General features: G+C 40.4%; 1 protein-coding gene across 1 annotated transcript in view; it reads left to right on the forward strand.

The window, feature by feature from the left end:
* Positions 1 to 25,735, forward strand: part of MYO3B (myosin IIIB) — a 262,024-nt gene that overhangs the window by 179,582 nt on the left and 56,707 nt on the right. Inside the window, exons 28-29 of the mRNA XM_039913176.1 lie at positions 2,591 to 2,651; positions 3,582 to 3,666. Coding sequence (XP_039769110.1) covers positions 2,591 to 2,651; positions 3,582 to 3,666 — 146 coding nt within the window. The remainder of the gene's footprint in view (positions 1 to 2,590; positions 2,652 to 3,581; positions 3,667 to 25,735) is intronic.

A 25,735-nucleotide genomic window follows, 5' to 3' on the forward strand; every position in this document is an offset into this window, starting at 1 on the left:
TTAGGCAGACAGGGAGGGTAGAACCTTAGATGTCCCACCATCAGGAGAGAGAAGCTGTTAGCATTTTTCTGCACCTCTCATGATGGCAGTGGCTGGGGTGCATGGTTTGAGGGGGTGCCTTGAACCTCACTAATTTACCCCCACCCCAAAAAAAATAATACTCAGATGATGGTGGGGGAGGAGCTGGGAAACCTTAGGGTGGAGGGGAAGAAGAAGGGTATGCATGGAGGGAAAGGTACCTATAGACCTGGTGATCAAATGGAGTCTGATTCTGGAATAGAACCTAACAAATTGAATGTAAGTCTATGGGAAAATGTACTCCACACTTCAGCTTTCAAGATATATCCATGTTTTGGAGGAACACATATATGCCTGCATATATGTAGCCAATGGGATTCCCTGTGGCTCTAAGCAAGATGTAGTTTCAACCAAATCAGTGAGTTAAAGTCAGACCATTCAGATCTAGTTTGACTGCTAATGAAGACCTGGAAGAAAGTAAAAGTGGATCCAATCCCCAGTCATTCCTGTTCCAGAGAACTCCCTAAAAATAGTCAAAATGCTGTTTGGCTCCCTACTTCCATCTCCGTGTAACTATCCAGTGGTCTACTTCAGAGGACATTCAGAAACTTCTAGCTGCTCCCCAAGCTGACTTGTCTGTGCACTTCACTTTCTACAGATGTTTTATAGCCTCTTTTTTAGTAAGGACCCAAGGGTCTTTGATGGCACTTCGATATACCGCTTGAATTCAAGCACTTAGTACAGTTCTCTGCACACAGTAAGCACTCAAATAAATATTCGTTCATTCAGTCAATTGTATTTATTGAGTTTACTGTGTGCAGAGCACTGTACAAAGAGTTTGGAAAATACAATACAGCAATAATGAGACAATCCCTGCCCACAACAGGCTTATAGTCTAGAGTGATTGCTGACTGAGCTTACTCTCTGAATCTTTAAGGGTATTAAAATGATTCAGTGAACCTCATTGCATAAGAGTATTTAAGGACAAATAGCTTATGCAGATTGTTACTACCACTAGAAAGGGCAAGCCAGGTACCACCATTCCAAAAGATAGCCTGAGTCTATTTCCTGTGTTCCCTTAGAGCTTCTGAGACCAAAACCATAGTACAACTGAACCTACTGGGCATCGAGTAATTTGTTCAAAGTGATCCCAGCCATTGAATTGTCACAGGCTCCTGAGTAAAACAGAGAGGTAATTGCCCAATAAAGAAAGAGATCCTGGCACATGCTCATCTTCTCTGTCTTCTCCTTATGACACACTCTCATTCCTGACCCTCATATTGACACCACAATAGGCTGAGGATTTCAGTAGGGAGAATTTGTTTTTAATTTATAGCTCTCTGGCTGTGGCCATGTGAAGCATTCTCAATACCTAATGAGCTAGGAGTTTTCTTTGTACAGAGACCCGGCTCTCCCATGGCTTAGTGGTTATAGCCCAGGACTGGGAGTCAGAAGGAGCTGGGTTCTAATCCCAGCTCCCACACTTGTCTGCTGTATGACTTTGGGCAAGTCACTCAATTTCTCTGTGCCTCGGTTCCCTCATCTGAAAAATGGGGGTTAAGACTGTGAGCCCTATGTGAGACAGGGACTGTGTCCAACCCAATTATCTTATATCTATCCCAGCACTTAGTACAGTGCTCAACACATAGTTAAGCACTTAACAAATACCACAATTATTATTATTATTATTATAAGACTCCAATCAATGGTATTTATTGAGTATGTACTGCATGCAAAGCACTTCAGAGTGGCTAAGCCAGCAGTTAACACAGTGCTTGGCACATAGTAAATGCTTAATAAATAACCTACCAAAGAGCCACTGCTTAAAGGAGTCTCATAAAGCAATTACAGCTCTGTGTGTGTATATGTGTGTGTGTGTGGATATGTCTTTGAAAAGTGAAAATGATGATGCTTTGGAAATTTTGTATGAGAATACAAATGACTGGATCCTCCAGGTCCTTAGATTTGATCATCTCTCTGAGGAAAGAGATTTTGACATACCTGCTCAGCTGCCTGCTTCTAATTCTTTCAGTGGGATTTCAAGGGGCTAGATTTGGGCATAAAAGTGTCTAAGAATTTTTTCATATATTTTAATCAGTGACTCATTTAAATCCAAACCATTTCCCTAGGTTGCTCTAGTGCATACATACCATGTATAGTACATACATCACAACTGAGAAAGAGATAATCATATATACCAGTATCCTAATTTTTGCACACAAATGAAAAGGATAGCAGTATGTTGTGTTGGTGCATAACCAAAGTGTTTGGGAAAACCCTAGCAGTTACACTCTCATTCTGCCTTTGCAACTCTGCTGTGCATAAATTCTTCCTCAGGTACAGTGTTCTATTAGTTCCTTTTAAGCTTATTTCAGGAAAGATATATCTTTGGCTGGTTTCCCAAAACTAGTTGCTCACATTTGAATATGTAGAAACTGATTGCAGGATGAGTTTTGTTGGAGGAGTGGGATGGGAAAGAGAAATGACAACCTGTGAACTTAATGAAATGGTGTTTGGCAATAGAAAGGAAAAGACTAATCCTTAAGCCGTGTTTTTTAACGTTAATTTTTAGGCCACGACTTGGCGCAAATTCTTCCAAGGAATATGATGCTCTTGACAAACAGTCAAACAAGGTACGAGTATTTTCTGATTCTAAAATATTCTCACTTCGGGTCCTGAAACCCATGGTTTTGAAATGTTTTTGTGGCTGCCTGGCACAGCCATCTGAACATGAAACTGTTAGTGATGTTTTGAAGTCTGTGAGACAAAAGCCTGGCTTGCACAGAACTTTAGTTCAGTAGAAAGACAGGGAGGTACAGTGGATAAGAGAATCAAAAGGCTGGAAATTTGCTGCTGAGAATAAATGCTAGCTGCTCCCCGAGGTGATTTGTCTGTGCACTTCACTTTCTACAGATGTTAGAGCCTCTTTTTTTGTAAGGACCCGAGGTTCTTTGGTAGCACTTTGATATCTTCCTCGAATTCAATATGTGAAATGGAGGAGTCTCTCTGTGACTTGGAGCACAGAGCAGGCTTTGAAGTCTGATCCAATTTTGCTGCTTACTATTTGATGTTGAAAGGATGAAATGAAGAAAATGTACAGTTTTTGCCAGTAACTCTGCTGAGCATATGTAAGATTAAAAAAACAAAATCCTTTGGCTAATGTACTTAGAAATGTTAAGCAGATTAATGCCTTCCTATAGCTTTTTTATACCTAAAGATACAAATTAAGCGTGGGGGAAAATCAGCCTATACTACAGGCTGTAATTAACTTGGAGTAGATTATCATCTCCAGGTCCAGGAGAAGAAATAAACAAATGTTTGGGGTAGAGATGCTTATGATTAGTGACTAAGCATATGTCCTAATATTTGGACTCTACTTAATTCCATCACAGGGCTGGAACATTAACAGCAGGTTGGGTCAAATAAATGTTGACATCCATCTTAATTGAGGTTAATAGTTATCTCTGTTAAATAGAAAAGAGAGTTAGGTATCTGATATTTTCAAAACCACCATTCTGTACTCAAAGAACACACTATTTCTCTTTCTTTGGTTCTTTCTAAAGCAGCCAGTCACAAGGAGTGACTCATGGCAGGCACATGCATCCCTTGTAACTCCAGGCCGCCCTCAGGGAGCCCATCCAAAACAAGGTAAGAAGTCTCCTAAATGACAAGAATAATGCTTTCGATACTTTTAAACTACATATTGCCTTTACAGTGTGAATGGGTTAATCTGTTGAGAAGTTTTTTAAATGATCCAGCAGTCAGGAAGCATTCAGTAAGTAATGTTCAAACTCTGCCTAAAAACATGCAAGTAATTTGGTTTGATTAGATGGAAAAGGGAGCAAAGCTACAGAATTGGAACTTAAAAAGACACGGTCAGGAACATACACCTTATGTTTTTCATTCAATAAAAAACAACTTTCTAATGAACAGAAATGGTTATCAGAAATCCCAGTTATTCCCCTCCAGTTGCAAGTACTCTAGAGAAAGAATCCATCTCAAACTTACTGGCTTCTGTGAAAGAAAAAACAACTACTTCATATACCCCCAGCTAAGCAGATTTACTGTGCAAAACAAAAAGCTCTTCCCACGTATATTTTTTTTACTGTCTTCAAGACTGTGGCCATTCTTCACTGAGAACTTTATCATCTTTCTAACCCTTTGTGGCCAGCTCAGTTATATTTTCCAATTATTCAGCTATTCAACTGGGGAAAACAACAATTTTCTTGCTGCATTCACACATCTTAGAGCCTTGTTTGTTTTCATTTTAACCTGGTGAATATTTACTTGTGTCAAGACAGACAATGATTGGAGACCTTGGTTAATAACCTTGAAGGTGCTTTAATTCTTGGGAAACCCAACATTAAATGAAACAAGTAATGGCTGATCTCAAAGTTATAAATAGGGATCTGTCCTGGAATGACAATTGCTGGTATAAATAAGTTAGAAATGAGGGGAAATTAATGTTAAATTGGTTTTAATGGTATAAATAAATATTTGGGTGATCCTTATATCTTCATTTTCAGGTCTCTTTGGCCCTGTAATAACTGGAACTTCCCAAACATTGCTTTTTCTTTTTTGATTCAGAGTTAATTGACTTATTGAGTGATATATTCAGGTATCTATATTTTTAAAATGAAGAATAAGTATTTTTAGCCCACAAAGGAGGCAGCAAACAAGATAAAGCATGAGCAGGAAAACACCTATAAGTGTGGCAGTAATACTCAAACATATTGCCTCCTGGCAGGCAGCAGCGTTGTGATAAGCCGGGGCCAACAATACAGCAGGGCCAAGCTATAATAGGATAACAATTTCATGGTGAAACAGAGATGCCTTAAACATTGTATAATTTGATATGACTGTACTGCCATATCCCAGGTGATGATATTAATTGGGTCAGGGAAAATAAAGCCTAAGAGTGCTAAGCAAAATATAGTTTCCTATAAAAAATAATTTCAAGGACAGTAATGTGTTCCCATATTAAAATAATATGAATATGTTTAAAACAGTGAAAAAATGTAATATAGTTAAATGATCAGGCAGTAATGTAAATATGTACCAGTAAGGAAGTATTTTGAATAGAAATTATATATTGTGTTTTGAATATTTAAATACAGTACTTAATTTTCAGAATGTTATCTTTCAAATCCGAGTTGGTAAAAAGGTGCTTCATGCTAATATGCAACAGATCTTCCATTATCTATTCTAAATAGATGCCATTATCTAATGCTAAATTGAAATAGGCTTTCATCAGGCTAATCAAGTCAGTCAAAATGCTTCAAAGGGAGGGAAAGGGAAGTACTTAAGTCAAAGTAAACTTGACTGTATTATCCTGAAGTGAGAGAGCACTGTAAAGAGAGATGCCCTTAAAATTCAATAGAGCTTTCTGGAAAGAGCTGGAAAGAGCCTCATTGTAACTGGGATGGCTGTTTGCAAAAAATTGAAATGGAAAATAGAAAATATTTTATAAAAGTGATTAGGCCACTCATAGGAAAGGTTCACTTAAGCTTGAATTTGGTTTACGGGCACTTTTTAATCATTATTTTGATTCCCCATTTCTGTTTTTTTGGTCATTAAGTGGAGGAACAATTAAAAAAAAATAGGTTACAATATTTTCTTTTCTGAGGCTAGGTAGATCCTGGTGTAAATACAAATCAAAATGGGAAATTCATTAGGACTTTTAGTCTTTATAGAACTTGGGTTCCTGGAGAGAGACCCCAGAGAGTGTGCATGCCCTTCCATGGACTCCTTTTAAATAGATTCATGTTAAACAGTAAACTTGTCAAATAGAAATACTGAATTTTCCTTGCACTTAAGCCAGTGTTCACATAGATGGAAGTGAGGGGCTGGGAAACATGATGATTCAAGGTCCATTATGCAGTAATTCAACAGAACCCAATTCCAAACTTCAATTAAAAAGAGAAGGAAAGGAACTGTGTTTTCTAGAAGCCATAAATGTAACATTGATTTGCTCATTCAAGGAAATAAATAAGAGAAACGAACAAATCACAGTTTAAATGAATAACCAAGCCAGTTGTAAAGTTTGTTGCAATGAAATAGGCTCTTCTTGTTCTCTTGACTCGACTTCCATACCAATGGAAACTCAAACTATTTAATGCCTTGCTAAGTCAGGATCACTACTGGCACCTGCTGTGCATTTCTGAGTGCCCTATTGCCATGGGGACTGGTGATGTAAAGAATGAGTGACACTCTGCTTGTCTGTGGCCCAAGGAAGAGCAGTTATTTAGAATGTGCTTGTACAGTCCTATATAAATTGGTCACCATTAAGCACAAGCTCAGGGGGAGCATTGCTTTGAGGAATGCATAAACCAGTTTTGCCAACCACAGTAAGGGACAGAGAGGAATCTTATAAAAGAAAAAAGGCAGTTGGGGTTTCAAGACGTGCCTGGTTATCACTTTCAAAGAAATAATGAGAGCGAGTAGAGGCAGAAATGGATTAAGATTAACTCTTTTCAGTTATTCTATATTTGAAAAATTCCATTCCTTAATTTTTACATATTTGGACTCAACTCAAATGTTTACTGGAAGCTGGAGAAAAATCCCTTTCTGAACTATTTGTGCTCTCCTAGAAGAAATGCACAGTAGTTATTTTTTCTGTATAAAAGATGCAAATATTAGATTCCCCCAAAGGTCTTCAAATTTAAAGTAAAAGTTCACCCCATCAATAGTAGTTAAACTCTATCATGTGCAAAGCGTACTAAGTGCATGTCTTCTCTAAGAGAAAAATTGAAATCAAAATTAAGCAATTTAGACTTGACAGGAGGCAAACAAAGAAATGTTCCTCACTTGAAGATCCTGTATGCATTAGGAGTCTCCCTTCTCCCCTCACATCTAGAAGGAGCTTTGCTGGACACTCAGCCATTGTAGTGGATTCTTTATGCACATCTCTCTGATTACTAACCTAGAGAGAGTAAGCTCAGGACTTTCTTGGGTCTCTCCCAGGGGGAACAGAAATGTTATTTTTTTTTATGGGATGCTCAATCATTTTATTTGTAATAAAAAGATTTTCACATTTCAGCTATATTCACCTCAGCTGGTCCCTTAAAATGACTATTATTTATAGAGTGGTGGAATGTGTACAGTTAGGAGAATTTCATCTGCTTTTCCTACCTCTTGTGAGTTTATATTTGCATTCAACAGAAAGGGAAAGACAAGAGCCCCAAAGACTAAAAGGGTTTTATTCTAGAGGAGTTTATGTTAAATGTACATTTTTTTTCCTCTACAGTAACAGGATTTAAGACAGGCCAATTGAAATGCAGATTTTAAAGAAGGAAATATTTTGCCTCACTTCTCAAATGCATAGTATTTCTTGTGCTCATGCAGAAGGCAGGCTGAAATTAAAACATAAAACTGTGCCTAGATGGGATGAAAATTATTCTGCAGAGGTGAAATGAGGCAATTCTATTGTCATTTCTGACTCCTGAATAGGTCCCAAGATTTGAAGAACCATTAAATATGGTAAAGAATCAAATTGCTTTATTGTTGAAAAAGACAAATGTTTAGGCTGAGCTTTTAATTTTCGTTTCTGAGAGGGTTTAGAAACAGGATTTCCAACTGCTGAGAATAACTTTTACAAATAAAAAAAAAATTACTGACCTTCAAATTTTTTCACCGACACAATTTTTCCATAACTAAGATACTCTAATTGGTCTCAAAGTTTGGTAATGCCACATGCCCAGCAAATGGCGTAAAGCCCTGCAGTATATACAAATGCAGGCTTGAGGAGTAGGACAAGTTTTGGGGCAACTAAAAATTGTATAGAAACCACAACTTCCTTCTTTCTTGCCTTCTTGCCTTCTCCTGCCACAGAGCTACCAAGTGACAGCCCCCAGACAATTTGATCCTGGCATGAGAAAGGAGGAGGGGGTCAGGGAGAGGAAAGAGGGTAGGAAAGAAGAATGGAGAGAGAGGGAAAAGGAGAGTGATGAAAGAAAAGAGGTGGAAGAAAAAACAGGGGAAGGAGGGGAGAAGGTGAAGGTGAGAAGGAAAGAAAGGAAAAGTTGATATAAAGAGGAGAAAAGAGAGCAATAGAAGGGAAAATGTTAAGAATCAGGGTAGGGTAGGTGGGTAGAGAGGAAAGGGAGCACTCTTTCAACCTGAGTGGAGGAACTTGGTGGCTAATGAGAGCTCACAACTGGGGTCCAGGATGCATAGAGGAGAAGAAGGTAGGGGAAAGGTGACGGTGGCCCTTCCCAGCCTGGGTGGCAAATGGAATTTTTCATTTTTCCAACATTGCCTTGGCAAGTACAGTCCTACTCCCTGGGAATAAGACTCAGGCAGGGGAGCCAGTGTGTATCACAGAGGGGTGTAGCCACTGTGCTGTGGTGCAGAGCTAACAGGATATATCTTGCTGCCATCCCTTTGTGGCAGCTGCCTATATTAATATCAAAATACTTTTCAGGTTTTGAGGATTTGGCTAATTTTAGCTCATTTTTATAGCCTCTCAATAAATTTGCTGATGATTGGCAACTCTACGTAGGTATGATGGCAGTACCAATTCCTTGTGGAGAGTGAAGGAGGTAGACTGTCCAGATAACAATTAACTACACTAAGAGCCTAATTCCACTGATTGTGTTATAGTTCTTTCATATCCATTAGGAGCTCTGTTTGCCCAACAAGGCTAAATACAATTAGCACTGATGCAATTTTTAATGCACTCTCTATTGGTCTTTTTTTAAAAGAACTTTTCATAATGCAGGTTGCTGATCTTGTTTAACTTGGCGGCAATTCAGTAGTCGGGGAATTCACAGTAGTGTTTTACTCTTGGTACTGAACCTGAGCTCCTCAGGAACAAAGAAGTATTACAAAAATAGGGATGTTTCATTAGGGAAATAACAAGCTCTTGGTTTCGGTCTACAGAGGCATGAATGTAATGCCAGTAAAGGCTGTTTAAGGGGCTTGGAGTCATTTGCCAAACTGGGTAATTCCCTCTGTTATAATGAGCTCAGATGTCATTTGTTTGATAGAGTGAAATATTTGTTCAGTGAAGTCACAATTAAAGTCCAAATAAACTCTTCGGGAATCAATCAATCAATTGTACTTATTGAGAGCTTACGGTGTGCAGAGCACTATACTAAGTGCTTGAGAGAGTACAGAATAAGAGACATGTTCCCTATGCACAACAGACTTACAGTCCTCCTAGAAACTAGATCCCCACTGTGAAAGGTCCCTTCTGTGTAACCTTTGTACTTGGATGTGCACATTTAATAATGTTGGTATATGTTAAGCGCTTACTATTTGCAGAGCACTGTTCTAAGCGCTGGGGTAGATACAGGGTAATCAGGTTGTCCCACGTGAGGCTCACAGTTAATCCCGATTTTACAGATGAGGTAACCAAGGCACAGAGAAGTTAAGTGACTTGCCCACAGTCACACAGCTGACAAGTGGCAGAGCTGGGATTTGAACCCATGACCTCTGACTCCCAAGCCCGGGCTCTTTCCACTGAGCCACGCTGCTTCTCTTCACTGCTCCTTCAGCCCCACAACACTGATGTCCATATCTGTAATTTATTTATTTATGTTTTTGTCTGTCTCCCCCTCTAGAGTGTAAGCTCATTGTGGGCAGGGAGCACATCTACCAATTCTGTTATAATGTTCTCTCCCAAGAGCTTAGTACAATAAGCACTCAATAAATTTGCTTGACCACTAGATATCTGGGGTTGCTCACAAATGATCAAATGCCACAAACAGTCCTAATCAGGCCTCCTCATTCTGAACTTGAGGAAGTCTTTCACCTGACAGCATATTTGGAAGTTTTTAAGTCTGTGGTAGCAGTCCTTTTCTTCTTTTTCCTTGAATTTTGTGAAAAACTGCCCCAAGCATGCTGCCTTCTCACGTCCAGGAACTGCCTTACCACACAGTTAGCAGGTAATTAAAGGGAAGTTCTAAAAGTAATATTTTTTTTCTTTCACATCTTTTTTCCTCTTGAACAATGCTACTTCGTGTCAGGGAGGAACTGAAGTTTTTATGCAATTTTTAAAGGACTAACTCGTTTTTGCATTTCAAATTTTTAGAATATATGATACCTGTAGCACCATCTCCTCTAACAGATAGAAGTGGTATTTTAACCTTAGCAATGGCCTGGTGACTCAAGGCCACACTGAATAGCTACTCCAGTCAGTGTATGTTTTTGGGGTTGAGGAAATTTTCACCCTGCCTTTTGGAGAGCCAGTTAGAAGGTAGTGTTTTTGTAAAAATTCGGAAATTCAACCTTGGCTCATTCCCAGAACATGAAGTATGCAGCTACCAAACAGTGCAAAAGGGGCAAATCCTTTAGTTCGACTTAGAATTTCCTTTCAAAATTTGATGTTTATGCCATGTTGTAAATTGAGCCAGAAGGAATTTTGTTTTCTAATTCCTTACTTGTTTAATTTCTTGAAACACTCTACACTATCTAGGCAGTCTTATTAGCATTAGTTATAGCTTCTTGTTTTGCTTGAAGGTTTTCTCTAAATTTGTGTATCTGAGTGTGTTTTACCAAGCCAGGAGAATAATTTGAGAAGAACTTGGCTGCAGTGTAATAGACAACCCCAACAAACTGGACCATTTATAATGCATTTATTAGAACAGAATAATTTTTAGAGGGGATTTAATTTTCATTTTCCTCTCTGGGTCTAGCCTCAGTACTCATAGTCTCTAGGTTATCTCCTGATCCTGGGTGGGTGTGTTTACAATTTGGCAAAGCCAATAACAGACAAAACTCTCCTCTCTTTTTCTCTTAAAAAGCCTTGGCAGTGTTTTTTTGTACAAAGCTAGGCTAGTCTGAAGAACTGTTTAGGGGGGAAAGGGCAATGTGGATATGAGATTCATCATTAACTGCAGAACACAGTTCCGTTACTGCAGTGGCTAAGAGTGAAAGTAGAATTTTTTCTTACCAGGAATGTAAAGCATCAGGGGTGGGGAAAGAGGTATCTGAGACAATGACTTTCAGGGGAGGGTCACCATCAGTTTTCTAATTGCCTAGTTTAGGAAGTAGCAGAGATGCACAATAAATTAAAATTTCCATTATCTGCTCTGTTGCCATCTCACCCTTCTCCTCCGTCTCTTCCACCACCTAACGCCAGGCAGCAGGACCAGGGAGGGGATGCTTTTCTTGCTTTGTGATGAGTGTGTTCAGTCCTCAGCATGGGAGCTGCACTAGCCCTGTGGCTTGATGCTTTCCTGCTTCGTTCGCAGCCCAACCACCACCACCACCAGCACCAGACCAGGGGCTACTATTTCCTTATGCCCCAGTGCTTGCCAGCCAGCTGCCACCACCACTGCCTGCGGCACCTGACATGGGGACTGCTATTACCCCGCCCCTCCAGAAGCCCCTGAGGGCAATATAACACTTTTTCATTCATTCAATCGTATTTATTGAGAGCTTACTGTGCGCAAAGCACTATACTAAGCACACCTTTTCACAATGATGTGCCAGCAACCCCCTCACACCCCTGGGTACCACCTGCCCATTTTATCATCAGCTGTGGGAGCAGGCAGACATTGCACAGAGGGGAGGGAGTATAGGGTCAGCACGTCGCTGGCCGGTTATGAAGCTCTGGTAGTATGGGTCCCCCCAACCCCAAAGTGAGCCCAACCTAGTGGATAGAGCACAGACTGGGAGTCAGAATATAATCCCAGCTCTGCCACTTGTCTGTTGTGTGACCTTGGGCAAGTCACTTAACTTCCCTGTGCCTCAGCTACCACCTCTATAAAATGGAGGTTAAGACTCCAAGGCCCCCGAGGGACTTGGACCCATATCCAGCCTGATTACCTTGTGTATACCCCAGCTCTTAGAACAGTGCCTGGCACATAGTAAGCACTTAACAAATACCATACTTAAAAACACACACACACACACACACCCCACACCTGGAACCATGCTGGGTAGCCTGGCTCAAGTTATTTCTTTCGTGATTCTGTTCTTTCTACATACCACTATGTTAACTTGCAATTCATTGTACATGTTAATATCATCACTGATATGTTGTGAGGAGGATTGCAGATCTAATAAAAGCTTCAAGCTTTCTTCCAAGACAGCTGAGGTATCCAGTTTGGAAAAGACCAAAATGAACTGTAGTCCATCCCTCTGCTTCCAGGCAGCCTTTAATCTAAACTACCTCAAATTGCTGAGTTTCGTGAAGAACTCCAAGAAAGGAAATTCCATAATGGCCTGTGTGAGCCAATTGTGTGTTCACAATCCTTAATTTTCACAAGTTTCCTTTTAGCCTGATCTTGTCTGCTGGGTCTGGTAATGGAGCACCCAAGGGCAATGGGGTATTGATGATAGGGAAGAGAGAATGATGATGAATCAAGAACTCTCGGCCTTAGCTAGACAATTCTCCAAAGCTGGTCCTGGTTATTATTTTGCATTTTTTTTGAATAACAATATTTCTTAAGTGCTTACTATGTGCCAAACCCTGTACTAAGCACTGGGGCAGATTCAAGATAAGCAAATTGTGTATAGTCCCTGTCCCACATGGGGCTCACAGTATGAGGAGGAGAGAGAGCAGGTATTGAATCCCATTTTACAGATGAGGGAACTGAGACACAGAGAAGTTAATGTCACATAATAGGCAAGTGGTGAAGCCAGGATTAAAACCCAGGTCCCTTGACTCCCAGGCCCCTGCTCTTTCTACTAGGCCATACTGATATAAATCAGTTTAATTGTTTTTTTTTCCTCTTCACTTGACAGAGACACAAATGAAAAATAGAAGCCTTGATTTGTTGAACACATGTTAGTGCTATGTTTAGCTTTAGGCTGTGAATTTCATTATACTCGAGTTTGCTTGTTCACTGGTTATTGCTTTGGATTCAGAGGGATCTAGCCGTTATTGCTGATTAAGCTCAAAGGTGGGAGACCAAAATGGGATGCAGTTAAGCCACACAGCTGGGATAATCTATATTAGGTATAATGGTTTCATGTAGGTGTTTTGCTGTCTGGGGTAGCTATTGGATCTGGATTAGAATCATTTTTGTTGATAATGAACAAATATATCTCTCAATGAACTACACAAAACTGAATATAGAAAAATTCTAAAATAGAATTAAATTGAAATTGAAAAGGCAATTGATGTAAATGGGACCATCTGTTTTCACCAACAGAACACAGTTTACGGTGTTTTTCCGACATCGCCGAAGTCATCCCTTTTTTGGTGCCTAAATTGTTTATTCTAATGTACCTCATTGCTATAATATTATTGCTCTATATTTCCTTAGGTTGCGCTCAATGCTTTTTCTTTTTCTTTTCTTTTTTTTTCTCTTTTTTAAATGGTATTTGTTAAGCACTTACTATGCATCAAGCACTGTTCTTAGCGCAGGGGTAGATACAAGTTAATCCGGTTGGACACAGTCCTTGCCCCACATGGGACTCACAGTCTAAGTAGGAGAAAGAAGGCTTTAATCTCCATTTTGCAGTTGAGGAAACTGGCACACAAAGAAGCTAAGTGACTTGCCCAAGGTCACACAGCAAGCATTTGGTAGAACCAGAATTAGAACCCAGGTCCCCTGACTCCCAGGCCTGTGCTCTTTCCATTAGGCTATGCATCTTGTGAGATTTTGGGCCAGTGAAGGTACCTCTTCCCCCAGATAATAGCCCCTTTCTCAAGTGAGAGGCACTCATTGAGAAACTGAATTTACCAGGATATTTAACCTTCTGCTGCTCTTGTTCAGAGCAGCATGAGCTAATGGGTAGAACGAGGGCCTGGAAGTCAGAAGGTCATGGGTTCTAATCATTCCTCCAGCACTTGTCTGCTGTGTGGCCTTGGGCAAATCACTTTACTTCTCTGTGCCTCAGTTACCTCATCAACAAAATGGGTTTGAGACTGTGAGCCTCATGTGAGAGTCAGGATTAGATCCCAGGTACCATTTACTCTTGGCCCGTGCTCTATCCACTAAGCCCGTGCTGCTTCTACCAGCATTCAAGCCTCTACCCATTTTTTTTAACAATCCCAGTGGCAGACCATAGAGAATCCCACAGTCCTGCCTCCTTAAAAGTGCAGGAAATCAAAATATTAAATGAGGGATTCTAAGGGATGACTTTTTTGGAAGATCAACTCTAAAATAATGTAGTTGGGGTTTATTGTTCATCAGAGCAGGAAGCAATCACTGCATTCCACTCCGTGGTCCATCTTCATTCAATCCTATTTATTGAACACTTACTGTGTGCAGAACTCTGTACTAAGCATTTGGAAAGTACAGTTTGGCCACAAATAGAGACAGTCCCTACCCAACAACAGGCTCATATGCAGTCAGTGCATTGCTCCACTTGCCACTTCCTAGAAGGTACCACCCTGCTCTATTCTAGAAAGAAAGAACTGTGAAAGCTAAAAAGCAAGACAGGGCTGCATTGTGGAGTGCAACAGGCAGCTTGTTTCATTAAAGGAAGACACATAAACAGTAATAAAGGAATTTTGTCATTAGGCATCTCATTTGGACCCAGGAAAACAAGCTGCTTTCAACAGAAGTGGCACTTTCCTCTCTGCAAAAATGTAATTACTTCAGGGTAGAGATTTTCCGTTGTCGGAAAAGCAGCAACAGCAAAATATCTTAATTGACCACTGATCTATCAGTTAAAGCAAATGGCATCCAGATTGGCCAGCGGGTCAGTCAACAGTGACATGCAAATCAGATGTGTTTGAGTTTTGGGAAAGGAAACTGAATTGTTGTTACTGCTATTACTACTTATGTTTACTAAGCCCTTAGCTTTCAAAGAAGGTTCTAAGCTCTTGGGTAAACACATGAAAATCAGTTAAAAACAGTCCCTGTCCTCAAAAAGGCTCTCAATCTAAATGGGGAAGGCCTAGAACAATAATATAATCCAACAATGAAAAATGTTAAAATGCAAAAATAAAATATGTAGTTTAACTGCTTCTCGAAGGGAACAGGCTTCAGCTAACTCATTGGCCCAGGAGAAGTCCATGGTGAGAAGTTGACTCTTTCCTACATAATTCAAGGTGTATGAGCAGATGTTGCCCCAAGAAAAGAACTAGCTGTCAGGATTCAGCCCCCAGTTTCCAACTCTCAGTAGGTGGTAGTCGTTGTATGCCTGTTGCTTTCAGTAGAGAAGAAAGCAACAGAGATTCCCAGGGCTGATTGGTAGTATCATCATTGTCCGAAGTGACATTGTTGACTGGGTTGCTCCTGCGTAGAACTGTGGTGAGAAGACTGAGTGGCCTGCAGTGATTTTCAGGTCCTTCCCACATGATCTCCACAGTGCACTGGCTCATATTGTGTCACACCATCTTGGGCAGTGGTGTGCCTGCCCCTGACATTTCCCTGCCTTGGGAAGCTACACCAGAGTTATCATCACTGCCGGTATTGTTTGTTCTGGCATTTTAAAATATTCTTCGTTAGCAGAGTTCTCACTATGTATGCTATCTTGTTTTGGCTCCTCTAGTTCAAGAATTTCCAAAATAAAAAAAATGTCTTCAGGCTAAGGACCATGATCATTTGGGATTTTTTTATAGGGTTTTTTTTTCCCCATTACAGACTGTTCTTTAACACATGGAACTAAGATGAGAAGAGCATGTGTGCTTTGAAAGACTTGTTTTTTGAGGAACAGACCCTATCATTATACAAAAAACAGTTTGCTGCAATCTCTGCATATATGATGGTGATTTCCAGAATTAATTGTGATAACCAACTTCCAGATGTTAAAACAGGTGTTTACCATGTTTTGAGAATTTTAAATATGTATTCTTTATTATCCTTGTCTTTTTTAAAAGATGACATTGCAGGCAGTGTTGCTACACACTTGCACTTTGCTTGAAATTGTGTTTCATGGTTCTTTTATAGGAAGTGTATACTTGTGCTTTTTTGCCTGCTCTGCTAGTGGTGACTCCACTTCAGTTTGTCATTAAGCAGCTGCTTAAATGCCTTCCTGTCATCCTTTGAACATATCCTATCTAGGAAACTTTTGTTGCATTTAGAATTGCTGTTACGCTGTTAGACTAGTGGTGATCTATAATTTTTCATTACAGCAGGTAATCCAATGATGCTAGACAAGAAATTAGAAAATAAAATCAGGAAATCCAGCATGTTCTTTGGGAGACTGGCCGACAGAATATGTGACTTTGATACTCAGATTAAGATAATAGCTTTTAGAGTGGTGTTATCGCTCAACATTCATTTTCTCGATGGCAGCCTATTCTTTCTCTCAAGGAGCTTACACAGTATGAAAAATAAAACAAATTGCTACTTCACATAAGACCTTACTCCCCTTCCTGTCTCCATTTACAACCTCCTTGCACCAACCCCGAAGTGTAGCTGTTCACCTGCAGTGAATCTTGGACTTAGGGTGTGGAGGCCTGTGGGAGCAGCAGTGACTAGAGTCAGCAGCAGTATCTCTCAGAGCCTAGAGGAAGTTCTGTGCCATCTCTACTACTGCGCCTAGGAGGCTTAAGGTGCCCCCAAACTGGATATGGTCTCTGGGAATAATAATAAGAATCATGGTATTTGTTAAGCGCTTTCTCCCCTCTAGACTGTAAACTCGTTGAGGGCTGGGACTACAAACCCAGGTCTTCTGACTTCCAGGCTAAGGAGTTTCTGGGAAATTTTATTCTGAGAAATGCCCATGTATAACAGTTATTTAGAACAGACTTTGCAATAGCACATAAAAGACTCTGCACCTGGAACATTTTAAGGCATTGAGTACCACAGCCACTAAGCAGTATTAAGGATGGAAGAGTGATTCATTTATCTGGAGCTGGCAATTGGAAGTTTGTAGTGGAGGGTGGAGGTTTCCCAGTCCCACCTCTCTCCTCCTCTCTCCCCTTTCTCTCCCTTCCCAACAATAGGGAGTATATGGTGCCTTCAACAAGTTTTCAGGTGATTATCCCCTAAGCCCCTTGAGGGATAGAGGGGCAGGGACTATGTCTAATTCTCATCTGGGTATTCTTTCCCAGGATTTAGTACAGTGCTCTGCACACAGTGTTTAAGAAATACTATACTGAATGGAAGGAGGCAATGGTATACCACTTCCGTATGTTTACCAAAAAAACTCTGTGGATACACTACCAGAACGATTACAGATGGAGGTGGGGCACTCTGAGAGAGATGTGTCCTTGAAGTCACTTTGGGTTGGAGACGCCTCAACAGCATAGGATAAGCAGTACTCTCCCAGGCCTTGGGAAGTAGGAAGGGAGGAGAGGTAGAAGAGCGGAACAGTATTCACCTCCTGTAGTTCTACTCCTTAAACCTCCCTCTCCCCAGGCTGAAGATGGGCCACTCTTTACTGCCAAGAACTAGTGGTTTCTGGGCTCAATTCGAGAATGAGAGGCCACAAACAGAACAGAACTGCTGGCGTGGCAGCTCATTCAGCTTTTGAAACCTTTCTCTTCGTGCTAGGGCTGCGAGGTTGACTGCTTGCTTAGGACCACCAAACTTCTTGAGGTGACCCTGTCACTACCTCTATACTTAGGTAGTAAAAATTAGGGTTGGGATTTTGAGGAGAAAATAAGCAAATGCTAATTGCTCGTTACCATGAAGCAGCGTGGCTCAGTGGAAAGAGCACGGGCTTTGGAGTCAGGGCTCATGAGTTCGAATCCCAGCTCTGCCACTTGTCGGCTGTGTGACTCTGGGCAAGTCACTTAACTTCTCTGTGCCTCAGTTCCCTCATCTGTAAAATGGGGATTAAGACTGTGAGCCCCACGTGGGACAACCTGATTCCCCTATGTCTACCCCAGCGCTTAGAACAGTGCTCGGCACATAGTAAGCGCTTAACAAATACCAACATTATTATTATTATTACTTATTAATTTAGGAAAATAGCATTTGTTCTGAATTTATTATACCTTAAAACACCAAGGTAGTTAACAGATAGGGCTGGTTAGCAAGAGGAAATGCATTTCTTTTAAACCATGTGCCAGTGGTGAATGACTTCGGTATTTAAAGATGTGTAAATGGGTTCAGCATTTATAGGAAAGCTGACATTGTGTAAGGCAGGAATAAATCTCCTTGATATAATTCTAAAGTTCAAATGTTTTTGATTAGTCTCCTGCTGTCTTATTGGTACCTCCTGGAAGGCAATAAGATTAGTATAGTGTGTGAGTTCCTTATATCTCAGCGTGATTGAGTCCAGCTCCAGAAAGCAGGGCAGTAACCAAGAAGAATAACCAAAGTACATTATGCTTTAACTAGTATCTTTAATATTATTGCCTGTCAACTACCCAATCTTTAATATGGTTGTAGTTTTAAACCAATGGAAATGTCTGATCTTTGCCCAGATTAGATAGTTTGGATACTTCTTATTCTTTCTCCCTTTGTTTTTTCTTCCTTTGATTTTCTCCTAGTCATCTCCCTAATGATGTTCTCTTGCCTTATATTCCTGGGTGGGTCTATCTACCTTTTGATTGTCTTTGTGCATACGTATTTCTGTGCAAATTCCTGGTTAAATTGCTAGTTCTCTAGGTATGGGTATTCCCAGAGAGAATCCCAGATCGAGGTCTCTGTGTCTAAATATGATTCTGCTTTTCTCTGTGTATATACTTGTTTCCTACTCTTGTTGGGGAGGGAGGCTTTACACACATATGCATACATATATATGTATATGGGTGTATGTTTTCAGATGGTGAATGTTGGTGGAATGAGGTAGAGGTTTGTGGGTGAAAGTATGTTAAGGACTCTAACTTTTTAAGTATATCTGTGGGGACTTGGAGAAAGGTATATTTTGAAATAGAAAGATTTGTGGGTGCTGAATGTAATTTTTTGCCCTCAAATCACAGAGCAGGAGGGGAAATTTCCCTCCTTAGGAGATCGAGATGGCAAAAGGAAAAAATAGAGAAATCGAAGGGAGAAAAAGGTACATGTTTATATTATACTACACACTATGTCAGGAATATGTCAGGTCAGCCTCCCCCTGACCTCAACAAAGGGAGAAAAGGGTCTCGGAGGTTAGAATTTCGGTTTCTCTGCTCTAACTTAACACCTGACACTGCAGCTGTGCCTTGTTTTCTGAGGCAAAACCTCAATAAGAAGTGTTTAGGAAAGTTACCAGAGTGCAGCTCAGATCTGGAGCTGGAAAAGACACTTCAGAATTGCGTGTTCCTTGAGCTCCTTTTCTGATTAACTTGATACTTCAGGGCTTTGTCTTGACTCCTTTGCTGAAGCTATGAGGAAAGCTGACAGGCAGGATTGTTCTTCCTTCAGGCAACAGAGAAGCCAAAAGTCCTCTTGCAGAAGAATACAATGAAGTGAGGAAAAACACTAGCCTTTTTTTAGGGTATTTTTTAGGGTATTTTCTGGGTAGATACAAACTAATCAGGTTGGGTAAGGTCCATGTCCCACATGGGGTTCACATCTTAATCCCCATTTTACAGATGAGGTAACTGAGGCACAGACTCACTATTACTACTGCTAGTAGTAAATGGCACCCTGAATCTTTGTGTGACTCCAGTCTCCTGGAGAAATCTGGAGAGTTCTAGGGGTCCACAACCAATCTGAAGCAGAGAGGTTTTTCAAGAACACCCCCACCAAGGAGCACCAGGTCACATGAGTGAAATCCTGGAGATTAGGAGGAGATTGGTTCAATCCAAGTTCACTAAAAACCTTGTGCTATGGCTCTGACCCCAAAGAGTCCCCAAGCTAACTTGTTCACTGGATTGCTTGGCTTAGCCTGAGCCAAGGAACTCAAAAGTTGTCCAGAACATGGAAATGCAGACTGAGGGCCGTATGTTGCCCTCAGAAAGGTGGGTGGGCATGTGGCTAAATGCACATAAGACTGGCTGAATACCCAGAGGTTCCAGAACCCACAGGAGACAAGAGATCCTCAGAGTTCTGAATGTGACATGAGTCGAACCCTAAAGGTAATAATGTACAGAAGTTGGTCAAATGAAGTTGATTAAACAAGAGCAAAAGTAAAACTTTCCCAATTGAATAAACAGAAAGGGTGGCACATTTGTCTTGTTGCCATGGTGTTATATATGGACAAAAATATCCCAGATACTTTGAAAAGCAATAAAAATCCTCACTTTGGGGAACATTTTACATATAATCATTTGATCTGTTCCCAAGGAAATTGTTCAGGGACCTGTGGAGTAGCTCAGAAAGTAATGTAGCAGAATCAGCTGCCAGCCATGCTCCATCCCATCCCAACCTTAGTGGCATCAGGCAGCATGTCACCAGCCCTCAGGAAATTGACCTATAGACATTCCCCTGGGAACATGATATTACTTCCTAAATGGAGAGAGTTCAAACCCAGAGCATCCCAAACTTGAGCGTAGAAGTACTGTTTCGAGCTTACTGAATATTGCAGGACTCAGACACAAAACTCTGTTCCCAGTAGAACAGAAGGCTGACCTCATAGGGTTTTCTTTCTATACAATTAAGTCTATACAATTAAGATCCTTGTGGGCAGGGAACATGGCCACCAACTCTGTTATATTGTACTCTCCCAAGTGCTTAGTACAGTCCTCTGCTCACTGTAAATGCTCAATAAATACCACTGATTATGAGAAGTGAGCCATTTCCTGTCCTGTTTCTCCATTGGTTAACTTCTTGTAAAGAGATACAACTTTAACAGCATAATAACCACCCCCCCGCGGCCCCCCCCCCCCCCCCGCTTACCAACCATTGTAGTACTCACTGGAGCTTCAGTTAAGTCCAGATAGATGCAAGGACAACCAATAAATGACCAGCAATGTTTTTATGCCACTCCTCGTAGATCGTAATTATCTACTGAATCCATGAAATCTCAGTTGTATTTTGGTGGTGCCATAACTGTAAAGTTAATTCCCTTCTAAAGGCCTCGTGAAACAAAAAGAGAAACTGAAATAAGTATTGTCGTTTTTGCAGGCTTAAAACTCTGAATTGCAGCATTCCACAGATACTTAGAGCCCTAGAATTATTATGCCATTTTATTCCCTAAGTGGTAAGTTTAAGGTAAATGCTTGAGTTGCTATTCCTTTTGTAAAAGTTGTCCATTTTTTTGAGTGAGGACTCCATTAGTTTGATTATTTGGACATGTGGGCATTTAAAATCATTCACATAATTGATAAATAGTTCATCTGTCTGAGTAAATTCAGTTGTTTTGGGCAAGGATAGGGATATCTCAGGAATTGGTATGATTCCAGAGGGGAAAGATCCAAAATCAATCTTATAAATTGCCCAAGCCATTGTTTTTAATATTGTGAAATAAGATTCAGATCTCATGTGTAAATTCTTGGCTGGAGAAGGGTTTTCCAGTTTGGAAAAACAGCATCTTTCTTGTTGGCTGCCATGAAGGGGGCATTTTATTGTGTTTTTGGTAATTAAAGGAAGAAAGGGATTTTTCATTTAATAAATTATTATTGCTCATCTTTTTGACTTTTTATTAAGCTCTCACTGGTTCAAATCAGTCTTTCATTTCCAAGTGCAAAATTTGCATCCCTTTGATAATGATTACTTGTGAACTAGAGAACAGAGTCATGGGCTCAGAAGCCAAGAAATCCTGGTCTTAGTAAAATGGTTGTGTTGAATCTCATGATAAATGGGGCAGGTAGAGTATTCAGATCAAGATTTTAACATGTGGAGATGTGCATGAGATAAGGTCCTGTTTCTAAGCATGAAAAAGAAACTGAGTTGAAATTTAGAAATTCATAGAACAGGAAACTCTGAAGAAAAATATGAGTATTGTATTTAGGAACATAATTAATGGTTTACAGTACAAGGGCAGATTTTCAAGAAATTTACTTAACTGTTCCAGTAACATGGATAGAAATAGGTATGAACATGAGTATGTAACTGTGTTTGTGTCTGGACCTGGGTTTTCTTGCAGTAGCAGGGATGGTTGAAACAATTGTTCTGATTAATCAATCAGAAGTATTTATTGAGCACCTGCTGAATGCAGAGCACTGTCCTAAGTCAATCAATCAATAACTCAGTCATATTTAATGAGAGCTTACTGCGTGCAGGGTCCTCGGCACTTGGAAGAGTTCAACACAACAATATAGTAGATTCATTCCCTGCCCACAAGCATACCGTCTAGACAGGAAGAACATTAATATAAATAAATAAATTACAGATATGTAAATAAGTGCTGTGGGGTTGGGGGCAGAGGTAGTAAATAAAGGGAGCAAGTCAAGGTGTTGCAGCAGGGAGTGGGAAAAGAGGAAATGGGGCCTCTTGGATGAGATGTGCTTTCAATAAGGCTTTGAAGCAGAAGAGAGTAATTGTCTGTGGGATATGAAGAGTGATGCAGGACGTGGGAAAAGTAGGATGCTGGTAGGGTGGATTACTGGGTGCAGAGTAGGATGCATATGTGATTGTCATACTCCTAGATAAGTCTTTTAGATAAACAATAGATTCCAAGCACAAGTCCATATACCATTTCCTAAGAAGGAAAATTGACACAATTGTAACACCAAAAGAATATTTCTATTTTCCAGAATCCACTGAAGAAACACAAAATAATAAAATATGCAGTGGTCATCACAAGTGGGCAGCCTCTCTGTAGAAATCTTTCCCCTCCCTCAGTGGAAAGGAGGACTCAGACCTCTGTTTTCCATTAAATTTTCCTCCAAATATTTACTTGACTCTTTCAATGCGCTCTCAAGACCCAAGAAATAAACAGCCTGAACATAACGCGAGGAGGAGACTTGAAGTTAACAATTAGAAAGAAAAGCCAAATACAAAACTAAACAAGAAATGCAAACCCCCTGGTTAAGAACCAATTCCAGTGGGCAGGTTAGCTGTCCTGTCTTGCCAGTGTCCATTTCAGATGCCAATAATTAACCTTAGTTTTCAGGTAACTTTAATTCCCTCAAAATAGACACACTCTAGTCATTCTGCTTTTTGAACAAAAAAAAATAACAATTTGGGGAATTGTGGGTAGACAGAGTTGTTTTTATCCAAAGCTAAACAGCTCCAGAAAAAATTGAGAAATCCAAAAATGCTAAGATGATCTGAAAATAATAGATATATTTTTTCATGTCCTGATATTATTTTCATTCAAGTTGAGGATAGGTAGCAGGTAAATAATTTCATTTTTACTTGGCTATTATTTAATGTATTGAGATTGATCAATTTGATGTTTGATTTTTCAAGATTTCAACCCAATTTGGAACTTTAGAAAGACAGATATTTTCCTTTGGCCTAAGGCAATAATGGATGTCATATGCAAACACTGCTTTAAAGAGGGTGTCTGCTGATTTGCATATTTTAAAAGTATTTAGATCAAAAGTAGTGAGAATTTAATCCATGTGGCATGTAGAAGATAAATAGGAATACTAATACTACATCAAATACTAATTAAAGGAAACACTGCCAATCTAATTTTGAGAAAACAGAGGGATAAGAATCAACGCTTTGCAATTTTAGGATCTGATTCACTTGAAAAAACAACTAACAATTTTGATTTGAATTTTTCAGTGGCATGTACCAAGCTTGGAGACACACATTACTTGGTGATTTAACTTTTTAGGGAATAGTGTTCGACATTCTTTCCTCCAGATCACTTATTTTTTATGTGGGCTCTTCAATTTATCTCTTTGCATGTCCCTCAGTCCTAAATAAGGGAAAGGCAGGCATATGGGAGTTTCTGAACCTAACTTAGGTCAACCAGGGGGCCCCATTCAGGCAAAATGGGTTAATAGGAACCAATGACTAATGGAAAATGAAGATTTCTGGAGATGGCTTTTCTCCGTCAAAGACCAAGACATAGATACTGAAAAATGGCTAAAGCATAAATGCTAATGAAAGTGGAAAAACCTGAAGGCCACCACTCCTGAGAATCACCCACCTAGCTCTAATCCAGTTAGAAATTAGGGAATCGTGGAGCAGCAGGAGGTACAAGGCAGGGTGGCTGGGAAGTCAACAAGCCAAAGCCCTGGTCAATGGCTCCTGCCCCACAGGCTGAATTGGTGTATTGCTGTCCAGGGTTAAAGACGAAGCTGCTGACAGTGAGATTTTATCAGGGTGTGGTGTTGTCTTATTAAAAGGTTAACAATCCCTACGTCATTGTTCATGGAAATACCAATATTGTCCTCTGCTGATCATTTGTCATTTAATATCCGATGTTGTTTTTCCATCTGCTCCTTAGAATCACAATCTTCCCAAAACTTCTGCTCTAAAAGTCACCTTGATTTTTCTTTTTATGGTATTTGTTAAGCGCCTACTATGTGTCAAGTACTGTTCTAAGGCCTGGGTTAGATAAAAGTCAACCAGGTTGGGCTCACAATCTCAGTAGGAGGGAGAACAGGCATGGAATCCCAGTTTACAGATGATGAAACTGAGGCCCAGAGAAATTAAATGACTTGCCCAGGTTACACAGCAGGCAAGTGGTCGAACAGGGATTAGAATTCAGACCCTTTGTCTCCCAGGCCCATACTCTATCCACTACTCCACACTGCATGTCAACTGCTCCTATCAGGCCAAGCTACGCCGTGACATTTAAGCCTGTGTTTCACTCTATCTTTAAATTATTTTTTCCCGTCCCTTACGTATGGCTTCCTGCTTTAATCATACACCAATAACAGTATTATCATTATTATTAAATCAAGTGGTGCAGAGCATTGGACTAAGCCATGACCCCTGACCCTCAGAGATCTTACAATCTAAAGGGGGAGAAACTGACATAAATTTTTTAATTATACTGAAAGAATTGAGGTCAATAGACAGGTAAATTAATGGTTGCTTAGGTGGCTAATAGGATGGCATGACCAGTAAGACAGGGGCATTAATCAGCAACCGTTTGGCTATCTTGTTTTCACCCATTTTTGGCCTGCTCCACTTAGGGAAGCTAGATTAGGAGAATTGTCTCAAGGACTGCATTCCAGGACTTTGGTTGTGCTGACAATGCATATGTACCACAAGTTCCACCTGGGAACCTCCCCATTTGTAGAACCGAGTCAGCGCAAAGAACCTGGCTAGTGAAAAGCCCCTTAGCCTGAGGCTAGAAGGGCCTAAGCAATGGGTAGGAGAGAACAGGGATTGAAAAAAGAGATAAAATATCTCATTTCCCATGTCCTGTTGATTGTACATTGGGACTATTGAGGATAGACAGCCATATTTACCCCAACTCAAGAACAAGAGCAGGTTTAGCTTCTGTGGAAGCTAAGAGCAAACACTTAACTCCTCAAGGGGTAAAGAAATTCTCCCTTAAAGGAAAATTCAAACAATGTACCTGCCATTGACTTTGGGGAAGCAGCAGACTAAGCCGCCTTGCAGGCATCAGGGGTGAGGATGGAACAGTTCATGCCTTCCTCCTTACATAGTCTCCTGCCAACAAGTGCTTTCTGCTCCTTTGGTCTTGACTCCAATGCTAATTCCAGGCTCAGGTGGCATAGTTGGACTGACTAAGTGGAATTATAGGCATTTGCCCAAAGGCCTGCTGGCTTGGCTCACCAGGCTAGCTGTTAATTAGTCAAAGGTTGCACCTCTCCTGCAGCCTGGTTTAGCTGCCTATGGAACCTGGTTGGGTCAATCCTAGCTTCGCCCTCATCTCAAGGTTGGCTCCATCCTCCATTGATATGGCATAGATTTTAAGATCATTCTGGGCAGAGAACAAGTCTGCCAACTCTGTTATATTGTACTTTCCCAAGCATTTAGAACAGTGCTCTACACTTAGTAAGTGCTCACTTCTGTGGGACCTTGGCTAAGTCACTTAACTTCTCTGTGCCTCAGTTCCCTCATCTGCAAAATGGAGATTCAATACCTGTGTTCCCAGCTATTTAGAATGTGAGTCCCATGTGGGACCTGATTAACTTGTATCTACCTCAGCACTTAATAGTACAGTGCTTGGAGCA

The sequence above is a fragment of the Ornithorhynchus anatinus genome, chromosome 9, assembly GCF_004115215.2.
Source record: "Ornithorhynchus anatinus isolate Pmale09 chromosome 9, mOrnAna1.pri.v4, whole genome shotgun sequence".
NCBI lineage: Eukaryota > Metazoa > Chordata > Mammalia > Monotremata > Ornithorhynchidae > Ornithorhynchus > Ornithorhynchus anatinus.